The 21,068-nt window shown below is 33.0% G+C and overlaps 2 protein-coding genes and 1 long non-coding RNA gene across 3 annotated transcripts; 2 read left to right on the top strand and 1 right to left on the bottom strand.

The window, feature by feature from the left end:
• The first annotated feature begins 677 nt into the window (after positions 1-677).
• On the top strand, positions 678-2,432 carry LOC120636095. The gene is made up of 3 exons (XR_005659344.1): positions 678-838; positions 923-991; positions 2,351-2,432. It is a non-coding gene; the product is annotated as an uncharacterized LOC120636095 (long non-coding RNA).
• Positions 2,433-3,311: 879 nt separating this feature from the next.
• LOC120636078 lies at positions 3,312-5,378 on the top strand. The gene is made up of 3 exons (XM_039907371.1): positions 3,312-3,904; positions 4,003-4,202; positions 5,185-5,378. The coding sequence occupies exons 1-3, from the start codon at positions 3,794-3,796 to the stop codon at positions 5,270-5,272; spliced, it is 399 nt and encodes a 132-aa protein (XP_039763305.1). The 5' UTR covers positions 3,312-3,793; the 3' UTR covers positions 5,273-5,378.
• Positions 5,379-12,800: 7,422 nt separating this feature from the next.
• LOC120636060 (dnaJ homolog subfamily C member 7) lies at positions 12,801-20,915 on the bottom strand. The gene is made up of 8 exons (XM_039907334.1): positions 20,848-20,915; positions 19,905-20,155; positions 17,787-17,985; positions 16,505-16,643; positions 16,285-16,402; positions 15,190-15,607; positions 14,353-14,531; positions 12,801-13,108 (listed from the first exon to the last, which is right to left on the bottom strand). Exons 1-8 carry the CDS (start codon positions 20,913-20,915, stop codon positions 12,996-12,998), a joined length of 1,485 nt encoding a protein of 494 aa, XP_039763268.1. The 3' UTR covers positions 12,801-12,995.
• Positions 20,916-21,068: the final 153 nt, after the last annotated feature.

Here is a 21,068-nt window from a genome sequence, read left to right as displayed (position 1 = left end):
TATGGTGGATATTAACCGTCCGTCCAGCGTGGTGATTATAGGCCTATAGCCTAGTCCAGCTGAGGACTAGGCTATAGGCTATTGATGTGTATGGAAAACTAATAGATCAAATTCAGGATTAAGTGAAGTTATGAACATTTCTAGAAACGGTGGGTATTCATCGAGTTATGGGAGCTTAGACCTTACGATACTGGCTAGAATTGGAGATGAAAATTAATTGTATGCAATGTGAGGCAAGAAGTGATGTCCAAGATAAAGAACCCAAATAAAATCAATTTAATGATATGAATCATTTATATGGCTAAAATAACATTTTTTCAAATTCATGTAGCTACTAAAGCTATAACACTTTTCTATTATTGGGAACTGCAAAATGACGTAAATATCTTCTTATGTTCTATTGCCACTAATTTATTTATTTTTCCTTCCTCTTGTAAAATAATGGAAACGGAACCTATATACAAAATGTTCTTAATTTCTTGCTCGAAATCCTAAGAACAAATAGCAGTCCCACAAACGAAATAGGTACAGATTATCGCTATGAAAATTGGTCCATCAGTTGTCAGTTGGAACGTCTAAACTTCAAGTAAAAAGGGGCAATACAGATAAATGAATCGATTTATATAATTTTTCGAGGAGTAAACGATTCAACACCGCACATCACTAACAATTAACTGTCATCGGTATCAAACGCCATTCATATTTCTTTCTTTCAAAGTTGTCAGAGCACGGGAGAAACATCTTTCTGTATCTGAAAATATTTAGTCAATCGCTATAGCCTCGTTTCTAAACAAGTCGTAAACCCTAAGGGTTTTATTCCTTAATAATGAGAGCCAAGGTATTTTAGTGTTAATTCTGCTATAATTTGTGTTTTTCTGTTGTGGAAAATGCCGGATTTTAAGATGTTCATATTTTGTTTCAGTGGCGTAAGAAGCGTATGCGAAGGCTAAAGCGCAAACGTAGGAAGATGCGTGCGAGGTCCAAATAGAAGGTAAATCTAATGTTTCAATATTGATATTTTTCAAAACCATGCTTGTTTCTTAACCTGCGCTTTCTAAACTGGTTCAAAGAAACGAGCTAGGGAACTTCGTAACTAGATTGAGATTATTTTGGGATAAATTTAACCAATTTTGCGTTATTCATGAATTAAAACATGTGGTTATAAAATATATTGTCTATGAATTGAGGTTGCATGGACATGAATTTCTTTAAGAAGCCCTATACACATTTATCGTGTTATTCAGTTTTTTCTTGATTAAGATAGATCAATGTGTGATGAATTGGTGTGCCTATGAATCAGGTACTAACCTTTCTTTCCTAAACCTGAAAGTATTGTTTTATTGCAGTCAAACTAGGTTATCCATGGTTGTATGCATAGTCTTAATCAGTTTGCCATGCTGATTATCCATATATTTATCACCTTGTCAATAGGTGTAATGTAAATGTTGATGACTAGCATCAACTTCATCAATTCAACCAATTGATGTCCACTGCTGGACATAAGTATTTTATAGGGAGTTCCACAATACATGGTCCTGGGCCACTTACCTCCAGTGCCTCCTATCGGTTTGCCTTATGTAGTCTGTCCAATTTGTTGTATTCTAATACTAGGTACAAAGTAGGAGCATGGTATATTTAGTTGTATATTGAAGCTGTTATCTGGGTTTCCATGTGGACTTCAATAATTCCTGGGATAACATTATCATGTATTCTTAATGAATTTTTTTTTGTGGAGAATTTGGTATTTTAATAAGGCGAGGCAAGCAGTCAAACCTTTAAGAACTTGCTCATTCACAAAATATTTTTTATATCAATAAATTTTTGGTGTGGCCATCATGCAACATGGTAAATTGTGCCAATTGTGTAGGTAATGTTAAACTGAACAGTGAATATCTAGATTGAACTAAATTTGCCTGCAGTCTCGCTTTCTAGTTGGTCTTGAGTTAAAAATACCCCTATCTATAAAGCATGTTTTACTCTTATTAAATATCTGGTGTAGACGCATTTAAGATTATTATAAGTAATTAAATTAATTTTATCTTCTCAATATTTTGATTTCAAATAACCTAACATTTAAAACATGTTCTATAATTTGTGTAGAAGCATTGATCAGTTTTGTTTATCAATCAACTGATGAAGTTATTATAAACCCTCTGAGGCAGTCGTTATCTCATTTTGAGAATAATGTAAAGAATTGGAGGGAATATTATATATAAAATGAGCTTACTCCACCCTTGTGAATATTATTATTTATAAAAGGACTAAACAAAAGCTCACAAACTTTTTTTCTTTAGATTATGAAAACAGTGTAATTGTTCCAATATTAAACTTTTGTTTATTTGTTATACAGGTACACTTGTGAGCAGAGAAGAATAATATTATTATCTTTTAAACTTAACTTGTGTGTCAAATAAAAAATCAAAAAGCATATATCTTTTGTTATTTCATTTTTAATGTAGTAATTCACAATGTTTGTGTGTATGTTTGAAAAGGTAAAATTAAAGTCTTCCAATATGAATATTATGTAGTCACCACAGAATTGTTCTTAATTCTGCTTAGCATAGCTAACAGGTGGTTCAGGTGCCTGTCTTACTGAAAATGGATTGAAAAGAAAGTATGGAGTTACTGAGGTAGGATATTGTGTAGGAGGTTAGGTAGTACAGAAAAATACTGCAGAGGCCCTACTACCGGGTTATTTCTCAAAAGTGTAAGCTCACTTGCGCAGAAAACATGTTGCACCAGTTCATTGTGGGACTATAATTAACATTGATTTGTTATTGAGATTTTGCATTTAGAATTTAATCTGGTAGGTAGGTAATTTGTTCTAAAATGACTTTCATTATACCTAAAGATATCTTGACATTGGCTATCTGTGGAAAGCCAGAAGGAAAAGAAATGGGTTAGGCTCTCATAAATAAAATACAGTGCACATATTTAAGAGTTAGTTATTTACTTTGTACTTCGAGATTTATTTTAGTTAGCGACTAAGTAAACATTTTTTTTACCTACTTTACTTTCGCTTTATTTAAAGCAGGTAGGTACTTATAATTTATCATAGTACCTACCTGCCGACTTAATAGGTTTGAATAGTTTTAATAAGGTTTACTTTACCCGATTATTATTTGGTCACAATGGTGCTTATAACAGCTAGCAACTAGGTTTAATGTAAATGTGTTAATACTAATCTCCAATCTCGTTAGCAACTTGTGGTTTGTAAGAAAGTACGTTTCAATTACTCAATTAAATTGGTAAAACGTTTTACTTTCCTTTATAAACAATTACTTCTTCTCATAATTAGTTGCAAGAGAACAGAATGACCTTATAAACTTCTACCAACTGTACTTAGTTTTAAGTTTTAACCATGCTTGTTTTTCCACCATCACCGGTTAATTCCCCCTTATTCCCCTTTTTTCCCCACTGACATCGACATTCCGCCTACCAAGACCTACAGTTTTCGTTCAGGAATCGAGAATCCTAACTGATTCTTAGTGCTGTTTATTACAATTTGTTTGTTTGGATGTTTTATTTATTTATATTTATTCCAAATGTTAGTCCATATTATATTATACTATAAAACTATGAGTGATACCTATCCTTCAAAATAATATTTCGACGTTACAAGAAGGTTCCTTAAATCCTATTTAAAAAGAATCTACTGAAGGACCAACATTTAAATGTCAAAATCCTTTCATGTGAGTAAATTGACAGGTAGAAACAATTGTTATAAATATTACAAACTAAAGAATTTTCATTTAGGGTAAAGTAGGATAGGTTAAAAGTAATATCTACAAGAATGGGTCGTATGTCCGGAATAAAGTGGGAAAGAGCTTCACAGTGCAGGCCTGTTCACAATATAATTTCATCTGATTTCCCCAAGTACAATCCCCAACCATGGAAATTTATGGTAGGTTCAGACGGATAAGTTGAAACCTGTAGTAGATATTAGAAATACCGTTTTACTCAATCCTTGCTTAGTATTCAATTGTAAATTCTGTATTTTAGGAAGGGCGTTCTCAAATACAATGGATTTTGTCGTATGAATATCAAAGGATGTGGTTAGATGAGAGAGAAGCTTGGAAGAAGCGCATGTATCCCGAAAATACTACAGTTAACGTGGATATCGTAAAGCGCTACGTTTTAACATTTAAAACGAACCATCACCCTCCTAAGCAGGAACAGAAATTACCGTTTAAAATAAAAAAGTAACTTAAATATTAGCATATTATATAATATTAAATTGATTTGTCGTATACAGCAAGTAGTTAGCCATTTATATATTTATAGAAGGCACACATTTACCCATAGTTTTGAATCAATAGTGTTTTATTTTCACTAAATCGCCCATCAGATAAATCTGCGCCATCTCGTATGATTTTCATAGACTAACACGGTCTACGAAATACGTGGTACATTCTCACCTTGCTAGCACTTGTATTCCGGGATATAGGAAGTTATAGCATTTTGTATTCCGTTAAATCCTATTCACGTCGGCAATACGAGGTTATCTCCCACGTTAACTTGTGCCTAGTTTAAAATGGCAGGTTTAGAAGTAGTGCTATACTTTTCTACAGAGAATAATAATAGAAGAAGCCCTCTCGACTCTTACTCTTCTTTTCTTTTCAACTGCATCGTTAGGTAATCTGATCTGCCTGAATAACAACCATAGATATACACTATAACAACTATGATAGATTTTCGGTAGAGAAAAATCGGACCTCAGACCTTAGAGTGTTTTACGAAATATACCGAAAAACGTCATGACGAAATATACCGAATATGTACGCACAAGGAAAGTAAGTGTGCCGATGTGGTTGGGGTACCTTTAATCAATATTAGACAGATTCTGATTTTCGGACTTTTGTAAATGTTAGTTTTTTATAAATTTGTACGTACGCTTACAAAATACTTGCATGCTTGAAATCATGGTGTCGATTTCGAGTATCGAAACTGTCGAACGTCAGTTTAATAAACTGAACTGAATGTTTCTAGTTGTAAAGAACCTAAAGTCTGTAATACTGTTTTTGATTTTGCCAAGTCAGTCTGCTGTAATGGCTGGGTAATCTTAGCTTTGAAATAAGGTACATAAATTCTATTTCTCTCATTTGTTACAGATTATCGGTAGGCGAAACCGACTTTCGATTATGAGCGTACAAATCTTTTACTTATTATTACCTTATTTTTTAGGTTTGAAGGAGTGGGAAGTAAAACGTCTTCCAAACGTACAACGGGCGATAAAGCAATGGAATACAAAAAAAATAAGAAAACCGAATAGTAAATTTGTCACAAGAGATGAATTAAATATTTGACATTGTTTGTATCATTTATGTTTGTTATATCTACTTATTATATTAGCGCTTTATTTTCCAATAAAATATATTAAAGGATGCAATGTATGAATTTACATAAGTTTACCGCTTCATTGGAAATTGAAATGAATTCTGTTGACACCATAGGTATTAGGTGTGTGAAGAGATTTTCTTAAACGTTCGTTTTTAGGTTTCCCATGTTACCCCGACAAGCCAAGTCCATCCGCAGCTTAGCTCTAAAAACTTTTAAGACTTAAAACGCGTACGCGTTAAATAAATCGTGTATATATTTTTTAGGGTACCTCCAATACACACCCAAAAAGTAGGGAATTTAATTTACCCATTTAACGTACCTATAGTACGATAATTTTCCCGTCTCTAGCAAGTTGTAGTTACCTCCACTACACACTCTTAAAGTGGGAAAGATTTTTTCCCGTCTATATAACATGGTGTGGTTTAGGGTACTCCACTGAAAAATCTAAAAAATTAAAAAAAAATATATATTTACCGTTACATATGGCATTGTTTGGTGCTTTAGCATAGATATTAGATTTTAAAGCGTTTACACCTTTAATAATCTAGGGAGATTTTTTTATTAAATGTACACCATGTAAAAGATTATGGAAAAATGAAATTCCCCTTCTAAGTCTGCAGTTGTGACAGTGAACTACGGAACTATATTGAGCGTGGCCCGAGACGCACTTGGCATTATTATTAGTATTTTCGTGTTAATTGACAACGCTTTACAAATACATATTGTTTCTACAACAGTTTTTGTACCTGCAATAAAATTAAACAAATTGTGCACTTAAAAATTAATTTAATATCAAATTATCAAACATCCTACACATTTTCATAGATAATTCAAACAAAGTATTAGTTTAGTTCATGAGATAATTCAAGTTTGTGCGCGCATAAGGTGGCTGTCCGCACCGCAGTGTATTTAGCCGCGCGCAAAATCCGCCTAAAACTACCTAGTACATTGGATTATCGCGTACTGCATGCGGGCCATAGCGCAAAATTAAGGCGTTGCGCAAACGTAGACACATACGTGTTTCCGATACCAGACACCAACACATAAAACTGACGTAGCCGGCAACTAGACTCACGACACAGGTGCCTACATTTTAATTCGTTAAATTGTATGGAAATTAGTTTATCTTTCTTGCCTTAATTTGACAAGATTGACTTGCTAGTTGCCAAACTTTCGTGTGTGAAAATGTAAGCAAGTGAGCGCCAGATCAGATCTTTGTATGCGAAGCGCCTTATTTAACTGCTTTGATCGGAAGATTTGAATTGCGATCACCATTAGGGCCTTTGTGCACTTACTCGTGTTCTATTTTTTTTTTCGATTAATGTACGGTTTTTTTAATGCACATCATAAAAACGGATCTGAAATTCACGAATGACCATTTGTACACGGATCCGGGGCTTTAATATACGTAAAATGTTTCTAAGATTGAGAACGTGTAGCAATTATTGGTCGTCAATATTAGATCCATTCAAAACTGATCATTCTTATGAATTGACAGATATGAAAAAGTCTCGAATACAAAAATACGAAAACGAATCGAATAAAAAACAACGACACACTTATTACGAAGTCTATATCGAATCACAAAATGATATAAACACGAATGAGTGTGCTAAAAAAATATAGAAAATGGAAGGCCCAGGTATTCAGATATTCACTTCAATACCAACAATGTTCAGGATGGCACTTAGATCTTTCATTAATTAACAGTATTATTGAAGCTAAATACCTAGTTTCTTAGCAGTAATCATTTATTCTCTTGACTATTATTCTTCCTTCCTATTAAAGTATTCATTTTATAAAAGAAATCTTTAAAGCCCACCAACCTGCTTTAGAGCAGTGTTGTGGGTCTGTACTCTATAAACCTGACTTCCTAAGGAGTGAAATAAAACAACTGGACTGACTCTTATACTGTATATTAAGCTTCTCTATAATTCATATTACTTGTAACCTTCAAATGACTCTACTACCAGTTCGGAATGCTGTCTTCGGCAGAGAAGACCACTGGCAAGAAACTCTACCGTTGCTCTTTTATTCAATCAATTAAAACAAGACTTATAAACACAATTACAACATTATCATATGTTATAACGCTAGGCCCTTTGATACAAGACATATAAGACAGGTCAAACATAAATACTATGATCACTTATAACATCAGGACTTTTGAAACAAATTGTTTGTACAGAGCAACCTCTGCTACATAAGCTATCTGTATGAAATAATGCTAGGGCTCCATATATGATACCTAAATAACCCAAAGGATATAAGAGATATACTTATCTGATGCAACATCAGGTACAACCATAGTACCAACAACTTTTAACAACTTATCTCAACTCCATCACCAGTATATACGACTCTTGTTTTGCCACAACAATATTTCGTTAAGTATGTCGTTTCCATTATAAATCATCTATTCCCAATTTGTAACGTTCTATCCACAATACTTTACTTAATCGTCTATTCTCAATTCATTAATTTAAATCCGTCCTCACTTTTCTTTGCCGCCAATCTATATTGTCAAACTCGCGTCTCCCGCCATAGATCCTATCCTTTTATTTGACAGTCTACTAAAGTCCATTATTCTATTTTCAATACATTATCAATGAGTATACAAACTATGATTTGTTGATATATTTAATATAATCATCGGGTTTATCATAGATAAAGTGCTATAATTCCCTATTTCCTAACACGGCCATTCTGACAAGTACTTCGTTCTCGAAGTACATAGGGTTATTCTTTTTTAGGTATATGTTTTGTATCATAAGTCCTTAGGTACATAGAATATCCCAACAAGTACATAATCTTATGTACACCTCTATAACGTTAGTTTAAATGGTATATAAGCACAAATATCATCAAATCAGTTACATTCTGTATACACTTTTATCAATAAACTGTAAACAATATTATATCAAAAGATAGGCATAATCAAAACATTAATAATTAAAGTGAAAGAGACCAAAAAAAAAAAATTTTCTTTAAAATTCCACACCATTTAACATATTACAACAATATAATACTTCTAATAAAGTAAAATGATTAATTTTCAACAATGTAAATCAAAAATACTCATTTTCATTTATCTTGTACATTTTAACATGTACAATCACAATCCAAATATTTCCATCTCAATATAAATCTCAAACAATTTATCCTTTTGCCTCTAGTCCAACTTTATCAAAATATCCACATAGGTAATTGTATTTCCCATCAATTCTGTCATTAACATTGTTAGTCTCATTTAGTCACAGATGCAATCGGTACAGTCTAATAGTCAAACCAATATATACCAAAACACCAACACCCACTGGTGATATCAACAACATCATCACTCTCAAGTGATATCAATAACATCATCACCCACTGGTGATATCCACATCATCATCACTCTCAAGTGATATCAATAACATCATCACCCACTGGTGATATTCATATTTTTTCCACTGTCCAAGTCAAGTAATATATAAGATAAATATAAATAAATTAATATAAAAACGCTACGATGGAATTATTTCTATTAGTTTACATCTTTTTTTTTTATCATCTCATCATAAAAGCCAAAGTATATTCAATGTTTGTTCAATTGTTATTTCTATTATTCAATGTTTTATTTCAATCTAAACATCAATTAAACCACCTGTTTAACAGAATCATTTATCATACAAGGACTATTAAAATTTCAAATAGAAATTGAAAATTTAAACAACTGTAGACCTAAGTATAATATAATTATTTATAATGCAACTAATATATTTTCCTTTGCAGCAGCAACATTAATTTAGTTTATATTTGTATTTATTCTTAGATAATTTTAAGAACTTCTCTAACCATCATACTGAAAGATTACTAACCTAACCCATAACATTTAAGCTGACTCCCAATTATTTTCTTCGCACAATCCAACATAGACACTAAACTATTTCATTTAGCTATTCAGTAGTCATTTTCCCTATATGTATTGTTCTTATACATAATCATAAATTCTATTCTATTCTACCAACAAAATTTTTTTTTTTTTTTTGTTTTGTTTTGTTTTATGTGTATTCTTTTATATGTTCTGAATAATTTACACAATCTCTCCTATCTCGGCTTTCCTGACAAGTACTTCGATTTCGAAGTACATAGAATAGTTCCTAAATAAAAGTCGACAGCTTGGCTAACCTGACTAGTTGCTCAATATAAACTTGAAATCTTGTATGTAATAAATAAGAATTAAAAGAAAAATCTATTACACATTCCGTTCGGCTAACCTGACCAGTTAATTTATTTTTGCCTGGACAGACTAATAAAATAAAAGTTAACACAAATTCCATTTGGTTAACCTGACTAGTTAAATAAAACTTGAAATTTTAAATTTATCAAACTTATCACACATTCTGTTTGGCCAACTTGACTAGTTGCTCAATTTAAACTTGAAATCTTGTATGTAATAAATAAGAATCATAGGAAAAATATATCACACATTCCGTTCGGCTAACCTGACCAGTTTATGTATTTTAACCTTGACATACTAATAAAATAAAGCTTAACACAAATTCCATTTGTATAACCAGACTAGTTAAATAAAACTTGAAATTTTAAATTTATCAAACTTATCACACATTCTGTTTAGCCAACTTGACTAGTTGCTCAATTTAAACTTGAAATCTTGTATGTAATAAATAAGAATCATAGGAAAAATATATCACACATTCCGTTCGGCTAACCTGACCAGTTTATGTATTTTAACCTTGACAGACTAATAAAATAAAGCTTAACACAAATTCCATTTGTATAACCAGACTAGTTAAATAAAACTTGATAATTCAAATTTATCAAACTTATTACACATTCTGTTTGGCCAACTTGACTTGTTGGTTATCACAAACAAACTTAATCATTTCAGCAAAATAAACAAAGAGCCACTAGGCCATATCAGTTTCAGGTAATAAGTACTATCTTTCAAAAGTAGAAACCACAAAAAGAAAAGATAAATAAAAATATCACATCAATTGGTTCCCCGGACCACATATACTTCAATGGAATTTTACCAAGTCTGGTGCTCTGTCTCCAGAGTGTTTTTTGTTTTAGCACATACCAGCTATTAGTTGAGACATCATCAAAAACATCAAACCATGTACTATATCCACATTTGCCGGGATGGTTATTAATTGGTTCCTCGGACCATATATCCTTAAATAGAATTTCAACAAGCATGGTGCTTTGTCTCCAGAGTGTTTCTGTGTTAGCACATAGCAGCAAAAAGTTGAGGCATCATCAAAATCATCAAACTCTTTACTATGTCCATATTTGACGGGATGGTTCTAAAAAAAGTAAATCTGCATTAGAGAAAGGCATAAATTGGACATGAATAGGATCCCACTTCTGATGCTAAAAAAATATAGAAAATGGAAGGCCCAGGTATTCAGATATTCACTTCAATACCAACAATGTTCAGGATGGCACTTAGATCTTTCATTAATTAACAGTATTATTGAAGCTAAATACCTAGTTTCTTAGCAGTAATCATTTATTCTCTTGACTATTATTCTTCCTTCCTATTAAAGTATTCATTTTATAAAAGAAATCTTTAAAGCCCACCAACCTGCTTTAGAGCAGTGTTGTGGGTCTGTACTCTATAAACCTGACTTCCTAAGGAGTGAAATAAAACAACTGGACTGACTCTTATACTGTATATTAAGCTTCTCTATAATTCATATTACTTGTAACCTTCAAATGACTCTACTACCAGTTCGGAATGCTGTCTTCGGCAGAGAAGACCACTGGCAAGAAACTCTACCGTTGCTCTTTTATTCAATCAATTAAAACAAGACTTATAAACACAATTACAACATTATCATATGTTATAACGCTAGGCCCTTTGATACAAGACATATAAGACAGGTCAAACATAAATACTATGATCACTTATAACATCAGGACTTTTGAAACAAATTGTTTGTACAGAGCAACCTCTGCTACATAAGCTATCTGTATGAAATAATGCTAGGGCTCCATATATGATACCTAAATAACCCAAAGGATATAAGAGATATACTTATCTGATGCAACATCAGGTACAACCATAGTACCAACAACTTTTAACAACTTATCTCAACTCCATCACCAGTATATACGACTCTTGTTTTGCCACAACAATATTTCGTTAAGTATGTCGTTTCCATTATAAATCATCTATTCCCAATTTGTAACGTTCTATCCACAATACTTTACTTAATCGTCTATTCTCAATTCATTAATTTAAATCCGTCCTCACTTTTCTTTGCCGCCAATCTATATTGTCAAACTCGCGTCTCCCGCCATAGATCCTATCCTTTTATTTGACAGTCTACTAAAGTCCATTATTCTATTTTCAATACATTATCAATGAGTATACAAACTATGATTTGTTGATATATTTAATATAATCATCGGGTTTATCATAGATAAAGTGCTATAATTCCCTATTTCCTAACAAGTGCATAAACGCCCCGTGTATTCAAACCTGCACCACATTTGGACGTAGTCAAACGAAAACGATCCAATTCACATCGCGAGAGTGAAAGGAAGATGTACTTTCATTCACTTTTCATTACTGGCCCATAGATTATTAACGAGTGCGATCCCACTCCACCCAGATCTAGTACTCTTAAATTTCTAAAGAACAAACTGATATAAATTAAATGCTACAATAAAACTATTCCGGACATTGCATTTTTTCTCTCCACATAAGGTTGGAAAGTTTGGATTAAGTCGTTCTTTATTTAAAACTATCTTCGTGGACTCGTGACTTTTTGACAAAATAACTTATTTTAATTTACCTAGCTGTTCCAAGTTTCCGGGAGGTACAATATGTATAACGCATTTGGGCTTTTATATACCATAAAACACTAATTTTTATGAATAAAAATCTAACCTCTTATTGTAATAATAACTTTGTTTTACTAGGCCAATAAAAATAGATTATCTGAGTGTAGCATAAAATTTTCTGTGTTCATATTGAAGTTATGAAACTTTTATTATAATTTTTTTACTAAGTTTTTTTTTGCTAGAGTCGATTAATCAAAGATAGTTTTAGTTTGCAATTATTTTGCTCACTATCACGAACAGCTTGTTAAGTAAAACAAGTTAACTTTATTTGAATAATTTAATTAAGTTGAAAAAAATCGAATTATACTTACTGTGATGGTCGTAATGATTAAAAATTTTTTAATTTGTTAAAATTATTTGGCAATGGTCCCCTATGGCAAATTATATTAATCCTATTGAAGAAATGATGGTATATTATTTCTATTATTATAAAGTATAAGTAATTTTATAAAATCAGTCTAGAAACAAAAGTGGACCATGCGCAAAAAACCCGCTATAATTGTTTATTCAACTAATAATGATTGATAAAATAGCGCATACGATATTTTAAAGTTATATAACATTAATTAATTAATTAATTTCTTTAATTGAGGCAAGGCGAATGAAAAAAATCTACGTTTATTTTTGGTTTATTTTGGTATTTTTAGCGGTCAGGTGATATTTCCTATAAATTAAGCAATTTGACGTTTACAATCTTATTTTTAATAAATATGGAATGACAAATTTAGAGACGTATTTCTTTTTTTAAAGATTCATAATTTTCGTTTTGTAATCAGATTTTTATTTATACATTTTTTTTATCCAAACTGGAAGCTGAATGCAGATCCTTGGAATGCATTTCCAGCACTGAAGTCAAAATGTTGGGCGCCACGGTTGAAGTGTGTCTGGAATGCCATGTTCGGATCCATATCTGAAATTAAAAACGAAAATTAAAAATTTGGATTCAATAGTTGGGTCTTCACGTTGCACGAGTAGTAGTAGTTTAGAAGTAGAAGAGTTTGTTGTGAAAACGCTCGTCCAGGAATTAATAATTATAATTACTACCGCTATGTTAATTTCTGCCGCAAATCAGTATTGCTGCAATGCTGTGTTCCGGTCTGAAGGCCGCGGTTGCCAGTGAAGTTTCAGGCACATGATGCTTAAAACCTTCACACCTGGCATGCCCTTCTTAGTGTTGCCCTGTTTCTGTAGCGTGCATACAGGGTATGCACAGGTTCGTCCGTGCGGTATACAACAGGTTGCCCGGGTGTCTAACAAAGCCAACAAGAGAGACATGCCATGGTGTTTTTTAGTTCGGGTATAACCCCCTTTAGAGGTGGGAGTCCCACATAACCTCCATCCTGCCCAAGGGTCGGAATAAAGCTTTTTCACCACGCCAAAAAAAAAAACAAAAAAAAGGTATGTACTAATATAAATATATATATATATACTACGACAATACACACATCGCCATCTAGCCCTAAAGTAAGCGTAGCTTGTGTTATGGGTACTAAGATGAAATGAATATTTCATTGAATAATATACATACATACTTATAATATACATAACCAAGCAGGCAGATGATATTAACTTTAAAAAATCTCCAGTACGGGTTATCAAAAACATAAGAATGGGCTTCTTAAGTTATAAAAAGCCTACCCTAAAGTTAATAACTTTTACTAGAGATTTTCTTAATTTTTTATCATCTGCATACCCTGTGCATACCCATTATGCACGCCACTGCCCCGTTTATAGGCGATGGGATTTTTAATTTATCATTGTGGGACACCCGCTTGGTCCGTAAATTATTACTTTAAGAAACTAAAATGCAAGAATTGAGTAGTAGCAGTGGCGTGCATAGAGGGAATGCACAGGTTATGCAGATTATATAAAATGAAGAAAATCTCTAGTAAAAGTTATTAAAACTTCAGGGTAGGCTTTTTATAACTTTACAATGCCTATTCTTATGTTTTTGATAACCTGTACTGGAGGTTTTTTAAAGTTAATATCATCTGCATACCCTGTACATACCCTCTATGCACACCACTGAGTAGTAGGTACTACTCTTTCAAATTCATTGAGTAGGTAGTAGATACCCCTCAATTCATTTGGTTGATTGTTTATCATTGAAATCGGCAAAGTTACACCTATTTCTATCTAATCTGGTGCACTAACCGGACATGCCAAAGCCGTCTTCGTCCAGGTCTTGCCCACGGTCGTAGCGCACGCGTTTCTTGGGGTCACTGAGCACGCCGTACGCCTCGCCCACTTCCTTGAAGCGGCGCTCTTGCTCGCGGCGTTCTACGTCCGTTGCGTCCGCGTGTCGGTCCGGATGGTGCACCAAGGCCCGCTTCCTGTGATTCAATCATTCATCGTCTTAATCATCATCATCATTAATTATCATCATCATCATCATATCAACCCATTACCGGCCAACTACAGATCACGGGTCTCCTCCGACGATGAGAAGGGATTGAGGTCGTAGAACACCAGTCAGCCCAGTGCGGATTGGTGGACTCGACACATTAGAGAACATTATGGAGAACACTCAGGCACGCAGGTTTCCTCACGATGTTTTCCTTCACCGTTGAAGCAAGCGATATTATAATTACATAAAACGCACATAACTTGACTTAACTGAAAAGTCAGAGGTAAGTACTAGGGGCTCGAACTCGGCCTCCCGAAAGTTAAGTTGAGCTCCTATCCACTACGGCCTAAAACCCCATCTCATTATGGGAGGAGAACTGTGCCTTGTAGTGAACAATAAGACCTTGAGATAGAATTCCACTGGTAAAAAACAAAAAGTGAGCAATTAGCTGCATTGTGGATGAGCATCATGCTAGAAATCCCCAAATTAATTATTTGGGGAGAGACCAACTTTAAGTTAATACCTATCAAATTAAAAAAAAAAACCACCAAAATCGGGTTGTATAAAGCCTCCCTCCTCATAAGAGAGGTTAAAGGACCTCGAAGTATAACTATTTATAATTAATGCAAAATTATAAAACTTACCTATAGGCCTTTTTGATGTCATCATCGGATGCAGTTTTGTCAATTCCAAGAATTTTATAGTAGTCCTTGCGTTTCGATTTCTTAAGAATTAATTTGGCCTCATGTAGCATTTGCTTGTTCTCTTTACTTTTGTCAATTTTGTAAAGTCTTTCATAATCTTTGACAGCGTCCTCGTACTCTCCGAGTTCAGTGTAACATTTGGCGCGTCTTAGTAATGCTTTCACATAACTGTCATCGAGTTCTAGAGCTGATGTACAGGCCTCTGCAGCCTGTTTAGTTTGATTTAACTTTGAGCACACGGTCGCTTTGTTAAAGTATAGTTTAGCGTTAACCTTCTTATTCGTTTTATCAATAGTTAATGCTTCGTTGTAAAGAGTTAAAGCTTCCTGCCATCTGCCCATTTTGAATGCTTCGTTACCTATAAACCAAACATAGTGAAGGTGATTAAAATCAAGAAGAAACTTTTTTTTAAATTCCAATACAAGTTAGCCCTTGACTGCAATCTCACATGGTGGTGAGTTATGATGCAATCTAAGATGGTGGTGGCCTAACCTGTTAGGGAGTATTGTAGTCATACAAACAGTAAATCGTTAAGGGGCACCTCTTTGTCGGTGGGGTGGTAACTAGCCACGGCCAAAGCCCACCAGACCAGACCAGAGAAAATTAGGAAATTATAAATTCCCAAATTGCCTCTGCCGGGAATCGAACCCGGGACCTCCTACTTAAATTCACAGGGCTCACTGTTGCGCCAGGGAGTAACTTTTTCTTGGCGTGTTCGCTGTGATAGAATCCCACTGCCACATCGATGTTGCCGATCTGCTATGATCGCCACTATCTATTCTATTATACCCAACGAATACCGGTTGCCGGGAAAAGTAGCAATTTCTTGGCTAGGAGTTGTTTAACACAGTGTATATTGGGCGATCAAGGTAGCAATGACGCGCACTTCATACATGCGTAAAAGCATGCCCTAAAGTATTTTATAACTTTTATTGTAGGATTTTAGTCATACAACTGCTTAGTGTCTCAAAATAAAACATCACCCATATGGCTGGAATAACTGGGTGCATATATATAAATAGAATAAAAATAAACCTTCTTCTTTCTTTTGTTTCAACAATTTAGCCTTTTTGTATGCTGCAATGGCTTTCTTATGATCTGGTGCAAGTCGTAACACTTGTTGGAAATGCTTAAAAGCTTGCTCATCCTTATCCTGAAAATATATATTAATATGAAAAATTTGTTTACATTCATATGAAAAAATTGTTTACAGTAACTATTAATTGATATAATAGTTTAAAAAAAAATAGCATACCTCAAAATAAAGACACAATCCTCTCACATAAAGTGCTTCAGTATCGAAACTATCGAATCGTAAGCAATCGTTAGCTATCTCTTGTGATTCTTGACATCGCCCAAGCATAGCCAAACATTCAGCTTTTGTAAGTTTTGTTCTGAATAAAAAAATATGTAAAGTTCTATTCTCTAATATACATAACATGTAACAATTTCATTTCATCTTCAAGATTGTGTTAATTAAATGTAACAGTTATTTGCATCCACAGTTTCGGAATCTCCGTGTTAAATTGCCGCAGCCGCTTTTGCAATTTTGAATGATCACTTCTAATCCGTTTTTCTCATAATAGTTATGAAATTAATAAGAATCTAATAATGTAAATAAATGAATATATTACGACATTACACACATCGCCAGCTAGCCCCAAAGTAAGCGTAGCTTGTGTTATGGGGATTCGGATAACTGATGAATATTTTTTAAGAATAATATACATAAATATTTATAATAAACAAATAAATACACAGCCACTGAAAAACATTCATGTTCATCACATAAACATTTTTCCGTAATACGTAACAAAAATTTAAACGAATTCGACCCACAAATACGCGCCCTCTCTTAGAATGTTCAAGACCTATCACGGCGCGCGATAGAACTACGTCGTAATTGTACTATTAACCTTTTACCTGTTCGACATAATCATGCCAGACCGACTATTTACTAAAATAACTACTAATAAGCTTGCTGTATTCAGTTTAATGTTTCTGTCAAGACGGAAGTACAAGGTTACCTGGTGCGCTCGCTTGGTCTATACGCCGTAGTATATAATGAATTCTCAATTCCTAATACGTACATATTTTACGGTTTGACAATGGCAAAATATATTATAACTAATGATGATTTGCGTAATAATTAATTTTTTAGTAAAATTGTATCACCATCTTTTTGTGACATTTGACATCATATCCATGAAAACTTTTTTACCTAATTAATAACATAATATGTTACAATTCCATTCAGGAAGCTACACTAAATAAAGATTACATTACTTATTATCAAAATTTGACCACATCCTTGTTACATATAGTTAACAAGGGAACTACAAAAACGATTGTGCAAAGATACAGAATACTTAATGTTATAAAGAGTAATTTGATTTCTCCTGTATTTCCGTAAATAATGAACAGCATTGTTTCTATTTAACTATTATATAAATAACCTAAACAATGTTTTTTTTTCTCCACTAAAATTATAACCATATATTAAATTATGTACAATAATTTTAATGAAAACTTCTTACTTTGAACATGAGGGACTGTATTCAAGGCATCGATCCATGCAGAAGACAACACGTCGGTAGTCTTGTGCGTCCATGGCCCGTTGGGCATCATCGTGCAGCCGTCGCAATGAAGCCAGTGCACTGCGTTCATTGGCAGTACAGTCTTCACCGCCAAGTTCACTAGCATTTTTAATTGCTTGTTCAGCTCCAGACATATCACCTACATAGGAAAATAAAATATATTTTGCTTAAACATTATATTGATTTAAAAAAAACACTTATATTTTACTATTTCATTAATATATGTATTTATTAGTAAGATCTTGTCACTAGGTCTGATACAACAATGGTAAGAAATGGCTTGTCTACCTATAATTAGCTGTTTATGTTTGTATTCTTAAGGATATATGAACCTGGTTGTGGACAGTTAAATCTGCCGCCCGTTAAGGATGATCATACCCATTGGAAAACCAGAAAACTTTAAGAATCTCATTAATATATCTGTGATAGCCATTAGCCATCATGGCAATCACTATTATTATAATCTAAGAATAATAAAAAAGTATTTATATAATAAATAAAACAATTGTACTTTGTTCTTTGCATAAATAATTAGTTTTTTATAAAAGTTACTCATGTTCAGGGGTAGATCAATAACTCATTTACTCAGATGTCTAACTGTAAGTTGTGAACAATGATAGAAAAAGTGTGTTGATGCAATCTCCTTTTTTCTATTGTTGACTCATAGCCACCTACATAAATAGTCTTAAGACAATGGTGCCAATTCTGCTGTACATAAATCTGTAACCTTACTAAATTTACATGTGCACATTAAAAAGTGCTATCTTTTTTCTACAGACCATTGCAAATCTTAATTAATTATATTATGTATTTAATTCTTTACCCTTATAAAGCCAGCAGACCAAAATTTCAGTCATTACTTATTTTGATTAATTACTAATAATGCTGTTTTTTACATTAGAGTTTAAAAATACAAATGACTTTTTGTGATTAACAAAAAATAAGAAACAAACTAGGTCTCTGGACTGCAACAACTGAATTACCAATCTCATTGATACAGTGTATAGCATGTAGCTCACTATGGTGTGTGTGCGACTGGATAGTGTGTGTCTCACTTAAGCCTTCTCTCCTGAGAATAGGCCAGTGACCATCAGTAGTGTCTCATTAAAAGGCTTAGTATGCATGATGAAGTTTATCAATCCAATATTTGATCCAATCTAGGAATCAGTCGCAACTAGTGACTAGAGAATAATGGCAAAAAGGTATCTTTAAATGATTTAGTGGTCTTCAGAACTCTTTTTCCTTCATTTATAGTATATAATGGTAGGTCACTGTAGACAGTCCACCTTGAAATCAATGTGCACCCAGTTTGACATTTCATTTTATGTGGCCATGATAATTAACTTACTAGTAAATCAAGAAATAAGTACCATTAATTAATTTATAATCTATAAATGTAATAAAACTGCAATGGCTCTTGATAACTCATACTGAACCCAATGCAACACACCAAAACTACAGAATGAATTAAAATTGATTAATTTGAGTTTACACAACAAATTAGGATATAGGATACTTTTCCACAAAAGTCCAGCAGCAGGATTTTTTTTATTGTACTCTCTTAAATTAGGATGAAAAGAGAGAAACACAATGGTTGGATTAGAATACAAAAGGTGGCCTTTTTGCTTAGTAGCAATCTCTACTAGGCAACTTTAGTATTAGGAAAACATGATTCAAAACAAACCGGTGGTGTAAAATTATTATAAACCTACAAATATATAATATTATTATAAATATATATAATATTATATATATTTAAAATATATACTTATATATATAATAAACAGTACTCTTGGGAGGGGATAAATAGCTATATAATTGTTTTGACTATTTTATGTAACTCTGTTTAAAAGAAAAGATTTATTAAAATATGTTTATTTTGTATGTTTGTTTATCTGGAACTTACACTATGATTGAATGAATCTTTACATTAGATTGCTGAAATATTGAGGAATGTTGTAGACTACGAAGTATGCTGTTTCCTGTAGGTAGTGGGGGTAAAAACACAGGGCACAAGTAAGTTTAAAAAAAGTTAGTTTATATTAAAATCATATGTACCCAGTGCAATGTAACATTTTGCCATCCGTATGTAACCTTTGGTGTATGTGGGATCAAGAGCAACAGCTTTCTGTGAGTCTTCAAGAGCTTTCTTATACATTGCAAGCATCATGTAACATGCAGCTCTGTTGCCATAATATGCTGCATTTTCTGGGCATAACTTAATTGCTTCTTCATACTTGGTCAATGCATCCTTATAATTTTGTACCTTGTAGTAATGATTTCCACTCTCTTTTTTTTCTTCAGCCAGCCTAGAAAAAATAAAAATTAAGCTTAATTACAGGTAATTGCATACCATAGCATTGCATTTATTGTCAATGTAATAATAATATATAGTAATAATTTATAATAATATAATTATAATATGTAACTGTGATTACTAATATACTAGATTTGTCAAATATTTTAATGGCAAAAAATATATAAATGTTTATTTTCTTGAAATAGTCACAATATTATTATGAATGTGAAACTTTGTTATTGGATGGATGTTTGATTGATGACTAATTTTTTCATCTACTCCTAACCTTACTTTAGATTAGAATAAAATTTAGTACACAGATACCTTGATCACTAAATGTATAGGTAGAATAATTTTCATCCCTGCAATAGTTCGATTCCCGCAAGACAAAAGCATTCCTATCGTTTAAGTCGCCATAGCCGTACCATAGCTAATTGAAATATGTATATGTGTAACAACAATGTGTATTTCAACATTATTGTTTTTTTAAATAGAGTTACCATTCTAAACAGCTAGCTATTTAGAATGGTTTGGTAGTAGGTAGGTTGTTGTCCTGGAAGTAGGTCATGATTTGGGAAGATTACGGATATATCAAACAACGCGTTCAACTTGCTACAGAAATCGATACAAGTAAAATTCAGTCATTTAATGCTTGGGTTTTGGCTTGGGGTTCGGGAGTACAAAAGGTCAACAATTACATACCTTTCGGGACTTTTAGGAATTATATCATCTATTGTGATATACATGTCCCCAACTTCTGACTCTGCCATTCTATTTATTATTCTTCGATGTAAAGCACGTTTTTTCACTTATGTTCTACAAATCTTTCTTTATTTTGATGTTAGATTACGGAACCACATAATATGAAATAATATGACAAAAGAAAAAGAAAAGCACTTGGCCAAGGCGAACGGCGAAAGGGC

Source organism: Pararge aegeria, chromosome 3 (assembly GCF_905163445.1).
Source record: "Pararge aegeria chromosome 3, ilParAegt1.1, whole genome shotgun sequence".
NCBI lineage: Eukaryota > Metazoa > Arthropoda > Insecta > Lepidoptera > Nymphalidae > Pararge > Pararge aegeria.
The sequence above is the reverse complement of the archived record's forward strand: the minus strand, read 5'-3'. Positions and strand labels throughout refer to the sequence as shown.